We start from the raw sequence: 15,908 nt of genomic DNA, 5'->3' as shown, positions 1-15,908 counted from the left end.
ACCAAGTGTTCATGTTTTTTGTATTTCTTGACTACATTTTTTGTGTTTCTTAAAATCATCACTGTTAATTTCATTTAAAAAATATATGTCTTTGACCTATGGCAGTGTACCATCATTCATAATTTTAGATGTATTATTTTATAAATATTTGAAATGTAGATATTTACAGTCAGTTACAAATGCATACTTTGAGTCTTCTTCCAATAATTAATCAACTCTAAAAATAATTTATTGAATGACACTTTTCCCCAATATACAATTATCAAGATTGCTTGTATTTACTACATAATGTACAAATTCTGTCTAGTCTTAGCCATACAGTTGGTGCACCATCTAAAGCTTGAGAGAGTATGTGTGTAGTATGACACTGATCAGCCATAACTTTAAGACCACTGATGGGGAAGTGAACAACTCTGATTATCTCATCACCATGATACCTGTCAGTGGGTACGATATTATAGGCAGCAAGTGAACATTTTGTCCTCAAAGTTCATGTGTTAGAAACAGGGAAAATGGGCAAGCGTAAGAATTTGAGTGAATTTGACAAGGGTGGTGGTATCTCCAAAACAGTCTCCAAGTACTTTTCAAAAGTGGTCCAAGGATGGAAAAGCTGTGAGCAAGTGACAGGGTCATGGGTGGCCAAGGCTGATTGATGCATGCATGCATGCAGCTACAGCAGGTCAAATTGTTGAAAAAGTTGATACACATAGTGCATAAACAGTGGAGTTCATTACCCGACAGGTCAGGGCTGTTTTGGTGGCAAAAGAGCGACTTACCTTGTGATCAGCAGATGGTCATAATGTTATGGCTGACTGATGAATGCAAGAGTGCAAATGTGCCAGGGTAATGAAAGGAATGGAGCAAATAAATAGCACTTGAGATGAAAGCATGAAAGAGACACGGAGTCTCCTCTGAACAGGTCCCCTGAAACAGCAGCCTCGAGGGCAATAGCTCATACTCCATCATTGTTTTGTCTTAATTGCATTCATAAGTTGCTGGGTAGCCCAGCCCTGGGGGAAAGGTTTGCCTTTGGCTCCTATTAACTGGAATAAGCACAACTTTATTCAGGAATATGTACCTTGTCAGCCCAAACTAAACTCCAATAATATAGGATATGAAACAAGATTTGTTTGTTTTTTTAAAGAGGACAGGACCAGAATATGCTTTGACTGGAACTGATTTCTGATCACGGTTTCTACCCGGTACGTTTTTAGTGTAACACACCGCTTGGAAATCATGTCGGCGCAGAAGTCGGGACGCTCAGTGTTAGAGTAGGCAAATCCCTGTTTAACATAACTCATTCTGTAATTTTTGTATTCAAGAATACATTAGTCAGAGGTTATGTTTTGAAGGAAAACAACGTATCGTTGCAGTGTCGATTTCTTTAGAGGTAAAATAAGTTTAATGCCGACTTCTCCCTCTTCCTTTTTTCTTTTTGACTAGTAACGTTAGCTAACGTAACGCTGGTTAGCTAAGTTGATATGATAAAACCGTAAACACAACTGTGGCTTGCTTGTGTTTGGATAAAGGTGTTGTGGGAAGCATAACATTTATTGTGGACGTTGTATTGAAGTCAGCTGAAATAGTTCGTACTTGTCATCTAACGTTGAAGTGTTTAGTATCTTAGTGTATGTACTGGCTTTAGTCTTGCTACCGTTAATGTCAGTTCTGTAACTGGAGGTAGTTTAGTTACAGCGTTAAATAGATATTTAACACATTTCTTTCTAATGTCCTGTTTATTATATTTTCTGTGAGATTGTATCAATACTGTCGTGCATGAATATTAATGATAATCAATGACAATTTGTGTGCATTCTCAGTTATTTGTTTGAGCCATGGCATCGCTATCAGAGGAGGTGCTGCTGGTGGTGAAAAAGGTTCGCCAGAGGAAGCAGGATGGCACACTTTATCTGATGGCTGAACGTATAGCCTGGGGTCCAGAGGGCAAAGACCGCTTCACAGTCAGCCACTTGTATGCAGATATTCGCTGTGAGTACTTGATACCATCAAATTACAAGTAACGCCAATGATATGTTGGTGGTGGTCTCAAGCTGCACTTTATTGGTTTTCCTCTAAAGGTCAGAAGATCAGTCCAGATGGTAAATCCAAAATCCAGCTCCAGCTGGTCCTTCACACTGGCGAGAGTACCACATTCCACTTTTCCAATGACAGCAGTGCACTCAAAGACCGAGAGGCTGCCAAGGAGCTGTTGCAGCAGCTACTGCCCAAGTTCAAGAAGAAAGCCAACAAAGAACTGGAGGAGAAAAACAGGTGAGACTCGGCAGTTTCTACTGTTAAGATGTCTGGTAACATTCTCTGTTGTTCTTATTGTCAGCAACTCACACTAAAAGACCAAACCAATGAAAAATTTATCCTTCTAGTACTGTCTGTGTAAGCCTAATATATAGCTTATTCCTCACTGTCATATATCTCCACTGTGTCCAAAACTATTAAGAACACACCAATGAGGGGTTAAAGAGGGATATGCTATTATGCTCATTTTCAGGTTCAAAATCCTATTTAGGGGTTGTACTAGAACAGGTTTACATGCTTTAATTTAAAAAAATCACCATATTTTTTTTTCATACTGCACATTGCTGCAGCTTTTCACCCTGTGTGTTGAAGGCTTTGTTTTAACAATGGAGTGATACATCTTGTCTTTAAATGATCTTTGTTGGTAGTTGCACATGCGCAGTTCCTAGTTAAGGACTACTAGCCAATCAGAAGCAGAGAAGGGCAGGTCAGCAAAAGGCTGGTAATAGCCAATCAGAAGCAGAGAAAGGCGGGTCAGCGAAAAGATAGTAAACAGCTTCGATTCAGCTGTAGGCTACATGTTGCCAACCAACTTGGCAATATGGACTGGAGCAAGAGTTTCAGAGTGGTGAGTTATTAATCTGTAACAAAAGTATCTTTGATCCATAAAGTTTTAACTGAGCTCTGTCTCTACATCACAGTAACAACTTTATGTCCATTGACTGCTTAGAGGATAGCTAGTGTTTGGAAGTGAGAGGAGAGGTGTGCTGCAGCTCAGTGTTTTTCCACCGGTGTTTTTGAGGGCGTGTCGGAATAGTTGCTCAGCGAGCATTATGACACATATTTACTTGTGACATCACAAGAAAGGGAAGTAAAGGCAGGACTACAAACGAGCTGTTTTGCAGGCAGTTCAGAGCAGTGTTTTCTGTGGGAGATGGGAACTCTCTTTGGGGTGGACTTTGGGCTTTTTTACTTTGCAAACCTAGTAGATGCACAAAAAAAAGTTTTACTCAATAAAGGAGAGGGGAAAAGGCCAAAAAACATAATACCACCTCTTTAAAGCTAGTATTTTGGATACATTTTTAAAGATTAACATTCTCTGTAACAACAGATGAGCTTGGGCCAGAGAGCCGTAAACGGGGGAAGAGAATTTTGAATGAAAGTAGGTGATTTTCAGTTTTTGCTTAAACTAGCATGGGGGTTCACTGTTGACCTTGGTAACAGTATGCAAGGTTCCTACATAGTATGGAAGTTATTTCCAGGTCTGTATGGAAGTATGGAAAAAATAAAAAAAAATAATTTTCTGAAAATAAAGTGATGATTCCCACTGTGACACATCTAAAATATCTCACAAATGTAAGTAAATTTGGATAAAAGCATCAGCTAAATTAATAAATGTAATGTAAATTCAAGCAAAGTGTTTTTCATCGTGTTTGGAGCAGCCAGCCAGTGCAGTCAAAATGTTTTCCATTGTGTAAGAGAGCGCAGGCTGGAGCTTCATGGCGTGTGACTGAACACACACTCCTACGCAGAGCTGCGACCAAATTAGTTTGAAGGAATAAGTAGCAATATCTTTGAATTGCATATATACATAGCATCACAAATAACCAAATATTAAGCTTCTATGAAAATTTATGAGCTATGCAGTGATGTAGTTATCAGAAAAGTCAACAGACTATTTTCTGCATAAGGAAAACCTGCCTTTTATGGCTGCATTCATCGTCGTTTCTATGGACACAGTGAATAAACAAGGTGAATATAATATAATAGAATAATAATATAATTAGCATAGAATATAGTTAGCACAGGTTAGTTTACTTCCTCTTTGGACAGAGGTTTGACAGTGGTTTGTTGTTGATTGATTTTAATGAGCTATAGTACCTAGCTACAATCGTCTGGCAATTATCTGGCAACATAATAGCATACATAGTCAGAATGTATCATACATGTTAACAGTTGGAATGTGAAACCATTTATTTACATAATAAACATCAAGCTATTTGTCAGTGTCAGTTTTTTGTAATTCTAGACTATTTGTAAGTCTTGAAATTATGGAATTTTAAATTGGAAAATGTGTAGTAACTCTGAGTGTGGGTGTTTATAATAATCTCAACTAAAGAACAAAATGTAGCCTATTATATGAGGGTAGAACCTGACTGGGATTTAGTTGTTTTTTTTTAATATCATCATTATCATGATGTAGTTCAAATAACGTCTTTTCCTGGTCTTATTAGATACATTACTGTAAATGGATCCAGTTCTCTGAACTTAGCAGGAAATTAACAATTAACAGCTTCATGTCAAAATTACTAATAAGGTTTTTAGGTGATTTATTACTTAATAATTTTATTCTTACACTATTTTTATTTCCTCCTCAAGGATGCTTCAAGAAGATCCAGTGCTTTTCCAGTTATATAAAGATCTCGTAGTGAGCCAAGTGATCAGTGCAGACGAATTCTGGGCCAACCGGTTAGGAGACATAAACAACGCAGACCCCGCACTATACAACAACAAACAGGAAGTCGGTATATCTGGAGCCTTTCTGGTGAGTGCATTAAGTCTGGCACAGTTAGATCTTACATTTTGAAAACAACCAAATATAAAATGTAGAGCTGGGCATGTTTACGCATTATTATTGCGTTAACTCATAATTAACGCCGACAATTATTTTATCGCATGTTAACGCAGTTTTTATTATTATTAATTTGAAAGTCCGATTTTCACTGACTCTGAGTACACATAGGCTACAGTCAAACCGTTGGTCACAGGAGGGGTGGGATGTTGATCAGCCTGCAAATCACCCACACAAACAAGCGGTGGAGGGAGGCTTCGGCAGACTATGTTGGATGCAGTGTGTGGGAGAAATAGATAAACAACAGCAGGACAAGCGATCAAATGCCAGAGCGGAGTGGATAGCTACACACTGTATGCTGATTGCTCTTTGCTCCAGTGATCAAGAGATAAGAGCTCCACGAGTAAACGGCAGGCGCTCTATGGATAGTAACCATGGCAACGGCTTCTGTGCGCTACACAGCTGTAGCTTATTTAACTCAAGTTTAAATTATACTCAAGTTTAAATTATGTGCAATTATTGCACATTTTACAGCAGTACATTTAAATTAAAAGTGCGCAGTACACTACTTTATTAATTATCATTTTGCGCATAACTATACAATTAATCACGCTAAAAAATTTTAATCGTTGCCTAGCACTAATTAAATGTCAACATTGATCCAGCATTGACAACTTCGACATTAGTAACACCCCAGCATTAACAACATACTGTCAAACGTTAACATCCTACATTTTCTTGCTTAACAGGCAGACATTAGACCTCAGACTGATGGATGCAACGGCTTGAGATATAATCTGACAGCTGACATTATTGAGTCCATCTTCAGAACTTACCCTGCAGGTAAACCATTACATCTTACCTTTGAAGCTCGGTCATCAATTGCAATGGTATTGAAAGACCAGGAAAAAAGCTTCTACAAGCTCTGATTTTCATCTCAGCTAAGACCACAACACTGTCAACCAGAGAGGACGGATTTCTTTGTGAAATCAGCCAGTAAACAGTGTACTGTATTAATGTTTACCTCAGTTACTGATACTAAATGTGCAACTGGTGTTTATCATCCATTACATAAAAGATTGGACTAAATATATTTATATCAACGTGCGTTTCACTTGCAGTGAAGCAGAAGTATAGTGAAAATGTGCCTCATAACCTGACGGAGAAGGAGTTCTGGACCCGCTTTTTCCAGTCCCATTATTTTCACAGAGACCGCATCAGCACAGGAACACAGGATATCTTCTCAGAGTGCGCCAAGCAGGATGAAAAGGGTGGGAATTTTGAAACGTTCTCAGGTGCAAATGTCACATGTAAATGTAAAGGTTTTGTCAGTATTTTGTCAGATGTCGGTACATGATTTCGAAACTTACTTCATTACTGCAAATGGGACTGCTAAGCCATGAATCTGTTTTCCATGTAAAGGTTTTAAATCTGTCTCATGCAGGGTTAAAGTCTATGGTGGTTCAAGGAGTGAAGAATCCGTTGGTCGACCTCATGGCGTTAGAGGATAAGACGTTAGATGAGGTGAGATTTAATGAGATGATTAGGCAAACAAAGCCACATCATACTACTCAAAAATCATTTACTTCTATAGCTTTCTTTTCCTCTATGTCCTGCGATCTCAAGAGTTGGTATTTTCTGTGACACAGGGTTACGGGGCTTGCACAACAACACCCTCAACTTCCAGCTCAAACAGGACGGTGAAGGAGAGCAGCAATGCGGCCATTATAAAGCGTTTCAACCATCACAGTGCCATGGTGCTGGCGGCAGGCTCACGCAAGGGGTAATGAAATGACTTTTGCAAAAAAAAATCACTTGCTTGCTGTCTTAATTTTTTTGCTAACTAGATAATATTTTTAAAGGGAAACACCAACTGACCAAGCTAGTGAGACGAGCAGTACAGATGGAAACTCAAGGGATTCTGACTTCTTCCAGCCTCCTGTAAAGAAGGTACGATGACTGTAGCTTTAAAGGTCCAGTGTGTAATAATTCTGAGGATTTATTGACAGAAATGCAATATAATACAAATAACCATGTTTTCAGTGGTGTAAAAAGACCTTCCATAATGAACCGTTATGTTTCTATTACCTTAGAATGAGCCATTTCAGTCTACATAACCGCGGGTCCCCTATCCATGGATGTCGCCATGTTGCGTCGCCATGTTTCTACAGTAGCCGAAAACGGACAAACAGCGCTAACAGAGCATGTTTTGTCACTAGGTTGTTCTTTTTCTGCTTGTATAATTCCAGCAGTGTAGACGCTCGTCACTACGTTGAATGTGTACATAGAAGAAGAAGAGGAAAATAATAATAATATACGGTCTCTCAGAAGTCATCTGGTTTAGAAGTAAGAAGAGAAGTGAAATTTGGACAAATGGTGGACTACCTGTATTGTTTAGCACGAGCCAGCAGTGTGTGGATCTACGTCACCAAAGAAGCGAAAACATGATGAAGCCAGACGGCATCGGGACAGATACAGACAGTTAACAGCAGAAATACAGGATATAATTGTTGTGGATTTTCCCAGATGGAAGGCTCTGATTTGGGACAAATGTTTTCAAAGTGGCGCTGAAGTTGTCTGTTTTCTGCTGGACACGTAATTAAGTTAGTGCAACTTTACAAAGGAAAACTGCTGTTTGATAGCGTTGGCTAGAAGCTGCCGATAATCACAGATAGAAGTGACGTGTTTGCCTTGTCAGTGTTGTGAAAAATATAGTTGGATTGTAATTTCATTAACATTATTCTTCATTGTGTGTTTTGGCTTTGGTACATGAACAGAAATGTGCCACTTACGTTCATGAGATAATGAGCTGATTAATTGGCAATAAAACAGTAACCAACTTACAGAATGGAAGCTCCGATCAGCCAGTTAAACTCCACATTTTACTGTCCTGGTAGAAAGAACATAGTTGGATTGTAATTTCATGTAAAGTTAGTTATTGTCCAGCACTTTGTCTTTGCAATGTGGACAGAAATGTGTCGGTTATGTGAGACAATTAGCTAATTAACTGGCAATAAAGTAGCTTACAGCTGGAAGCTGAGATAGGTCAGCTAAACTTTTACTGCTCTGGTAGAAAAAAATATTTAGTTGGATTGTAATTTTTAATATTATTCTCCAACTGTGTCTTGGCTTTGCAATGTGGACATAAATGTGTCTTTGAGACAATCAGCTGATTATTATTGGCAATAAAAAGGGTACAGCATGGACTAAACAGGTAAACTTCACATTTTACTGCCCTGGTGGAAAACTTTTAACAGCGGTGCGATTGCAAGACCGTGTGGAGAGGAGTCTTGATCCTCACCTGACTTTGCCTTTGTAAACGTCATGTATTATATGGTTTGTAATGGACTGTGGTGCAGAAACGGTGAGCTTACATTTTCTTGTTATCTGTCAGTGGTCATACTTTCACTAGATGTAATAGTTTTTGATATGTTCTTTGCTTTGTTAGTCCAGATGAGCCTACCCTCCTAAGATGTAACACAATGCAGAATTACAGTACAGTAAAACAATGTTTTACAGGAGTAGGCCACATCATGTAGCATTTCATTTATTGATGTTGATGTTGTTTGATTAACAATAATGTTTGCAATGCCACATGATTTTACTGAATATTATAAATAATAAAATATAATTTCTTAGTATATAGATCTAAAGAAACCTAATTTCTGGACTGGTTACTCTCTTTTGTCCTGTGTCTCTTTTCTGTTGGCAAACTATCTTAGGTCAGATTACAAGAAGCCATTGAATATGAAGATCTGCAAAGGGAAAACAGGCCAAAAACAATTGCGTTAAACCTCAAGAAGTCTGACAGGTACAATTTGTCGGGGTTTTTTTCTTCTTCTGTGTTCGTTAAATGTTAACTCCTAGTGGCATTGATGTATGCACATTTTTATTAGACTAGTATTTTCATATTAATGCCATAAGTAACTGTCAATAAGTAATATATTACCGTCACATAAAAATTCAGCTTTTAATATCTGAAAAAGCAAAGTAAGGGTTTTTCTGCATTTCAGAAGCTGTGACAACCAAATATTTTGTAGTTTTACTTTATAATTGACTGAAACTGAAAATAGTTAATACAACAGATAATCATTAATGTTCTTTTCATCAACTAAACAAAAACTAAATAATTGATTAGTTGTGTCAGCTCTCTGTGCAGAATTGAGGAAGATGCTCATCTGTTGGGGGTGAGTCTCACTTCCTCTGGACAGACTGCTTATTTCAAAATAGATTTTGTATTTCATTTTACAGCTCAGATTCATTGCTTTCACTGTGCTGAAGTTCCTGCTAATGGCCAACACCAGAATGTCACTTCAGCATAAATTTATGCTTTTGACTGCTCAAACTGGCAGACTTTTGCCTTAAAAATTGTCCAGGAATGAAAAATTATATGTTCTAATATAATGTTTCTCACAGTATCTCTCTTTATTTGTAAGGTACGCCCATGGGCCTGTGCCACTTCAGTCTCAACAGTATACGACAAGCCAGGATATCATCAACTCTGTCAACTACATCCAGCAAGAGATGGTCAATTACAAACCCAACCTCACTCAGGTTAGGTCATGCTCACTATATTTCGTTAACTTTATCATGTATGCTGATCAGTGCCATCAGGTTTTCACCAGATATTGATCAAGTCAGCTGCACAGAACACAGCTTCTATTGTGATTTAACAATTTTAACAATCACTTCGGACAAAAGTTAATGATCATACACATCTCAGAAGTCCAATAACAACACATTCCCAGGTCAAGATCATTAAACCTGTTCCTCTAGTTCCTTTTCCACTTATTGTGATAATATAAGAGCCCACTAAAAGCACTGTGGACTGGGAAGGCAGTACAAATATTTTCAAAGTTACGTTTTCCTGAAAAATCAGGAATATGTAAATTGTTTAAAGTATGAATGGTGTCTTTGAAGAGTTTAACCCCAGTGATACTCGTTGCAGGTGTTGTCCAGCACAACCGCTAGCTCTGCTATTGCAGCACTTTCTCCAGGTGGCATCCTCATGCAGGCAGGAGCACAACAAGCCATAAATCGTAAGTGTGTTGTACAACTGTTAAAGAAGTTTAACATTACTTGCTGTGAAAGGTGATCAGTGGATGCCTATAGCACATCTGTAGCGTGAGGTTGCTGAAATGCCGCTGAGCAACACACTGAACTTCAAGGTGTTTCCTCATGACTGCTGTCATGCATTCTGTAGAAATAGAGGGATGGGTTATTTTTGTACAAGCAGACATAAGCTCTTATTTTTCTGTAACGTTTCTGTATTGTTCAATGATGACCCATATTATGAAAAATGTTGAGTATTTAAACTGCCAGTAATTTATTTTGTCTTTTCTTTTTCCAGAGATGGTACCTACTGAGGTTCAAGGAGAGTTAAAGCATCTTTATGCAGCTGCTGGAGAGTTGCTGAGACACTTCTGGTCCTGTTTTCCTGTAAACACACCATTTTTGGAGGAAAAGGTGACTTAATATTCCCTGTATTGAAAGGAAGTCTAATAATTGTTACAGAGTTAAGCTGAAATTTTGGCAACAAAAAGATCTATTGGCACTTCTAATACTTGTCTAATAGTACTTGTAAATAATTTTTTTGCATTTCTTTGTGGTTTTAATATGTAGTTTTATAGTATAATCTCAATCACTACCACCACCCTTACACCTGGCAGTCACCCTACATAAGTTGAATTTTTTGTTTTTCTTCAGATTTGTTCTCATCATCTCATACTTTTCAAACAGGTGATGAAAATGAAGTCAAACCTCGAGAGATTTCAGATGACCAAGCTTTGTCCTTTTCAGGAGAAGATTCAGCGTCAGTACTTAAGTACAAATGTAAGTCTCCAAGTTATTAATAATGACACAATATTGGCTTTAACCAGGTGACACTTTCATTAAATCTCTTGTATGTTCCCACAGCTCACAGGGCATTTGGAGGAGATGTTACAGACAGCCTATAGCAAGTTTCACATCTGGCAAACCCGTCGCATGATGAGGAAAACCTGAGGTCTGATGGTTTGTCAAAGAGAGGACAAGGAAGATGTGAAAGTTTATGGACAAATGGCCTGTGAAGGTTCTCCAGACTGCTGTGAAGAAACCACAGATCACAGTCTGATGGGGCGTGGTTAACCAGGGGCTTAATGAGGATATAGATGGATGCTGCTACATCCCCAACTGTTCAACAGAGACTAATGGCATCTCAGTCACAAATAACTGTAATTAGTTTCTTTCTCTTTTGTTTGTGTTTTTTCAATGGTTGAGAATTTGGTATCGGTAATGGTTAAATGGGACGTTCAAAATGGTGTAATATGACCAAATAGATGGAAAGAAAGATGGAAAATCATTTAAGGCACTCCGGACGACAGGCTATCCTATGAGAAGCAAGCAGAGGGCTGCCAACATGTGTTTCATCGGTGCACAGAGCAGCGAAAGAGAGAATGGACATAACAAGGAGCCCCTCTGAGCACCGGATCGATTTGTGGAGAAGAGTTTCAGAAAATATAAAGGCGAAATAAATATAGCAATACTGTAAAGACATTTCACACTGGAGTGCATTAGTTTGTGTGACTCGAATCACACTGTCTTTGGTTTGTAATATCTGCACTGAAGACAAAAGTGTTACTCTAAATTAAAGTGAGGCATAAAGCTTTTGTTAATGAACCTTCTGCATTTCATCACGTCCATGTACCTTAAATTACTTTATTTTTGGTCTGTATTAATGCGGTCCTCCTATATATGTGTTTATAAGAGCGGTAGAAGTTTGTGTGAAAGACGTCCAGTGAAGCATCCAGTGCGGCTATTGGGAAGCCGTAGCTCTGCTTTCAGGAAGTGTCCTCACGTCAGCTGAGTGGAGCCGTGGCAGGTCTGCTGGCTGCAGGAAGAGTGGCGAGACGCTGACCGCTGACTTTCTTCCAGAAAAGTGGACAAAACCGGCGGTTTAGAGTGGATTTATAGGCGGTAGCACTGGCCTGTCACTCCGACTCTCCTTTGGTGAGTTAAACTGACAACATCGAGTGAATGGCAGCATCACTTTCAGAGCTAGCTAGCATGTTTGCTAATTTGTTATAGTGACAACGAGTCGGCGCATTGAACATAATCCTCAGAATATAACGTTACTTAATGTCAGTAAACTGTGAAGACATATTTAAGATAGCCATGTCGTGCTCATATTTAATTATTTAAAGCTAAGGTTCCCCTAACGTTAGTTTTGACAGAAACGTTAGCGCCAGTGTCAGCAGATGACGGGTCTCGTGATGCAGACTGACTGCCACAAAATCGACTGATGGAATCGCCCTCTTGAAGTAAGTTGTTTGCAGTGCGGCAACTTAATAAAGATACGGACTTGTTGTGTATTATCAACGAAAACTAACCTAGAAGAGCCGTTCAGTTAATTACTTGTTTGTTCGAGTCGCATTTACTGTCAAAAATCTGGAATATTTGAATAACGTTACGAAATGTGACAGTTTGACGGTTATTAACGTTAACGTAGGAATGTAATACGTTGCGGTGTCACTGTAATGTCAAGTGAAAGCCAGTGTTGTCCTCCAAATTAAATAGTAAAAGTTAGTAACGTACATTTATAACTGTAACTATGCCAAGTTAGTTGACGGCTGGTCCTCTCTAGCATAGTAAAGTAGTTACATAGTAGCTGTTGACTTTTATACAGTCTGTGGTAACTTCTGACACTGCGGCCAGCTGAGCCGTCGTTTCATGCCGGTTTGTGCGTATTCTCTGTTTATGTTACACGTCTGAGGGACATTTTGCAAACTTTACTTCGCTGCATTTATTTGAGCTACACATTGTTATGGCTTAATTTCCCCACTAGTATGTAAATTAGTCAATATTTAATCCACTTGACCAGTTACAACAATAAAATCGCATTTCTGCATAAGTAACATTAACGTTATTGCTAATGTTTTAATATAATCTGATATAGTGAAACTTAATTCTCACTGGCATGCACTTTTACTTTTGGTTCTTGTAGTTAGCTATTGATACTCTTTCTCAATAGGGACTTCAATTTATATCTAACTGAAATTTGTCAATCCATAATAGGCAACACACATATTGAATATGTGCTGTCTTTAGATAAGTAAGCAGTTTGGCACTACTTATGCTTTAGTAAACAAACAGAATCAGTGTCAGGCTGAGGCCCAGTCAATAGCAAAGACAGGCCCTTATCAGTGTCTCTGAATTATCATCTTGACTTTAGGCCTTGTCTTGTGTGTTAGGACTCCTGTACATCGAGGGGCCAATTCGAGAAAATTTAGCAGGTCAATTCAACTGTGGTCAGCTTGAATCTGTGCAAATCTTCACTCCCAAATATATTCCTGGTGCAGTAGAGTGCTAGCCGATACAGAGGTTGACTGTTACTTCTCACCTGCTTTTCAGATGCTTGTGTCAACTACTACAATGCTTCAGAGCAATTATGTGCAGATATTTTGTTTTAAAACATTTTTGCGGCACACACACTGATGTTTTCTTCCAAAAGTTTGATCACTCTAATGAGCTGCAGCTTTAGTTTAGCTTCTCCTTTCTCATAAGTTCACTTAAAACCATAGCAAGTAAATCATAGCCAACAACAAGTAAGTCAAAGTCACCAACAGTGTATGTGAGTAAAGAAACTTCCCCCCATTTTTCATCTTTATTCATTTAGTGACAACAGTGTCTTCCTTGGTGACTCCTAGAAAATGTCAGAAAAACTTTGCTAAATTAGAACGTATTGAACAACTGTCTTCTTTCTCAGTTGTAGAGGATCGCCAGTGAAGATGCCTCTGATACAGGTTGTGCCAGAGAACTACAGTCATGTACTGGCAGAGTTTGACTGCCTCGATCCACTTCTGTCTGCTCTCCGATTAGACTCCAGCAGACTTAAGGTAGGTTTCACTATCACATCTCTGAGTCCGTGTTAAAATGAAGATTTATATTAGCTTATTATTTGGTGTCCTTAAAATGCAACATAGTGAAAATACTGGGTTAACCTTATCATAAACAGTTAGTGGGCCTGTAACTTATGTACTTTGTACTCACAGTACACGTGGTACAGATTAATAAATGTAATATAATTAAAAACCCAACTGCTACAATGGACTTTAAAAGCAGAAAAATGGCAGGTGATGATGAACAGATAACATCAGATTGTCTGAGTCTTGGGATAATTGGGTACAATACTGCAAATTACAACATTATTTTTTATTTAGTTTATCTAACAGTGTATCTACATGAAAAGGTGAGCCAGCAATTCCTAAATGTGACTCAGTTTCATTTCTTTTATTGTTTAGTTTTGCACAGACAGCACAAAATTTAAAAGTAAGTGCACCAGAGTTTGCTAGCAGCTAATTTGCATCTGTTGTCCCTTGGCAGGTAGACAAAACAAACGAAAACAACCACTGAACAACAAGTTCACAACATAAAACAGCACGATACATTATGCCCATCAATGCAAGATTGAAAAAATCAGTATGATGCATACAAGAAACACAAGTTAATCATTGTTGTTGTGTTTTAGTGCACTTGTTTGGCTGTGTCAAGGAAGTGGCTCGCATTAGGAACATCAGCAGGAGGATTGCACCTGATTCAGAGGGAGGGCTGGAAACAAAAGCTCATCCTCACTCACAAGGTAATATGTGACTGGGTACTATTGTGCAAAGAGAGAGAGCCTAAGTCCCTCCCAGAAAGGTCTGTTTGTGAAGCGTTTGGTCTTGGTGGAAAGTGACCTGTATCGCCTACCTGAGGGAAGGAGCTGCAAGAGGTGGTGAGCAGGATGTGATGGATCGGAGATGATTTTCTTTGCTCGCTTTACAGTCTGAGTGTATAGGGAATCAGCTGAGGGGAGTTGGTTGCCTATGATTTTGGATGCTTTGTTGACAATCCGCTGTAGATTCTTTCATGTTTGGCTGTCTGTGCTACCGTACCACTGGAAGGGGAGGCACTTAAGCTTTCTATACAGCTGCACATAATACATAATACAATGTTTGTATGTGTCGGTTTCTCCTAATTTTGTGTTAAGTGGTAACCCATTATGCGCCCTTTTTAGGAGGGATCTATCACTCAGGTGGTGTGTTGCCCTCATGATGAAGACTTCATTGCTGTTGCTACAAGGTTTGAATCTCACTATGTAGTAAAGAAATCTTTTATACTTATCTATCCTCAAACAAAACGCACCCTTTGTCACCTTTCTCCTCTTCTCTCCTCTCCCACATATGTGTTTGTGTTGCCTGTATTGTTCACCATGTTTGCTGTGTTTCTGCTCCAGTCAGGGTCTGGTGGCGGTGTGGGAGCTGCAGCTGGAGCGGCGGGGACGTCCAGAGAGAGTCAGTGTGTCCTGGGAGCACCGAGGTCGGATCATCACTGCGCTCTGCTGGGACACCAGCACGCTCAGAGTTTTTGTCGGGGACTCAGGAGGCAAGGTGTCTCTTCTCCGTGCAGGATCCTCCAAACTTGGCAAGGTATTGACTGCTGAAGTAAATGCAGCTTTTGAGATGTTTTAGACAATTTGAAGTTGATCCACAAGCAGTTATGTAAGGTCTCTGAACTAAATCAAATTACCAAGCCTTACATTGAAGCCAGGTGACAGGTTACTAAATTCTCTGACCCTTCAAACCTGCTTACAGTCCAAAATCACAGACCTCACGAAGGATCTAAAAATTCAAATAAATGACTTTCACTTGGCAAGTTCAACAAAGTAAGGTTCTCTAATTGAAAATTGGTGTTTCGTTAGTTTTTGTTTGAAGTTCATTTTCATCTCAAACTGAAATGTAAAGGTTAACCAGGTGGTAGAAAAAAGGGTAAAATGTGCAAAACCACCAGCATAATCAATTAGGTGATTATATTTTCTAATAAGTGATAAATCACATTTGTGTCTTGGCAATAGGAATCATGTGGAAATGAGAGACAAATGTTAGTATTTTTAAAACCTTTGAGGCTCTCGAGAAATATGCCTATAATTGCTGGCTGAGATTTTTTTTTCTTGCACTTCTTGTGATTCAGCTAAATGAACCAATGTCACTCTTTGCTGTGTTCTTGTCCTCATATTATATGTAATGTACATATCCTTCTTCAAATATCCATGCTTGATTTCTTTATG

General features: G+C 38.8%; 2 protein-coding genes and 1 long non-coding RNA gene across 4 annotated transcripts; 2 read left to right on the top strand and 1 right to left on the bottom strand.

Annotated features, from left to right (window-relative positions):
* Positions 1–1,226: 1,226 nt before the first annotated feature.
* Positions 1,227–11,482, top strand: gtf2h1 (general transcription factor IIH, polypeptide 1). 2 transcript variants are annotated; one of them, XM_046030267.1, is made up of 15 exons: positions 1,227–1,390; positions 1,821–1,989; positions 2,079–2,271; positions 4,633–4,798; positions 5,575–5,668; positions 5,947–6,096; positions 6,270–6,349; positions 6,475–6,608; positions 6,688–6,775; positions 8,548–8,636; positions 9,262–9,379; positions 9,774–9,864; positions 10,176–10,291; positions 10,565–10,657; positions 10,742–11,482. In XM_046030267.1, the coding sequence occupies exons 2-15, from the start codon at positions 1,836–1,838 to the stop codon at positions 10,826–10,828; spliced, it is 1,653 nt and encodes a 550-aa protein (XP_045886223.1). In that variant the 5' UTR covers positions 1,227–1,390; positions 1,821–1,835; the 3' UTR covers positions 10,829–11,482. The 2 variants fall into 2 exon arrangements, with proteins under 2 accessions (XP_045886223.1, XP_045886225.1); XM_046030269.1 differs by having other exon boundaries at positions 1,229–1,271.
* LOC123957455 lies at positions 9,227–11,485 on the bottom strand. Its single transcript, XR_006821793.1, has 3 exons — positions 10,586–11,485; positions 10,189–10,262; positions 9,227–10,022 (listed from the first exon to the last, which is right to left on the bottom strand). It is a non-coding gene; the product is annotated as an uncharacterized LOC123957455 (long non-coding RNA).
* A 114-nt stretch (positions 11,486–11,599) lies between these two features.
* On the top strand, positions 11,600–15,312 carry LOC123957318 (Hermansky-Pudlak syndrome 5 protein-like). The gene is made up of 6 exons (XM_046030010.1): positions 11,600–11,812; positions 12,028–12,123; positions 13,569–13,698; positions 14,331–14,441; positions 14,859–14,923; positions 15,078–15,312. Exons 3-6 carry the CDS (start codon positions 13,591–13,593, stop codon positions 15,310–15,312), a joined length of 519 nt encoding a protein of 172 aa, XP_045885966.1. The 5' UTR covers positions 11,600–11,812; positions 12,028–12,123; positions 13,569–13,590.
* The last annotated feature ends 596 nt before the right edge of the window (positions 15,313–15,908 follow it).

Source organism: Micropterus dolomieu, linkage group LG19, assembly GCF_021292245.1.
Source record: "Micropterus dolomieu isolate WLL.071019.BEF.003 ecotype Adirondacks linkage group LG19, ASM2129224v1, whole genome shotgun sequence".
Taxonomy (NCBI): Eukaryota; Metazoa; Chordata; class Actinopteri; order Centrarchiformes; family Centrarchidae; genus Micropterus; species Micropterus dolomieu.
This window is presented reverse-complemented; position numbering and strand designations above follow the sequence as displayed.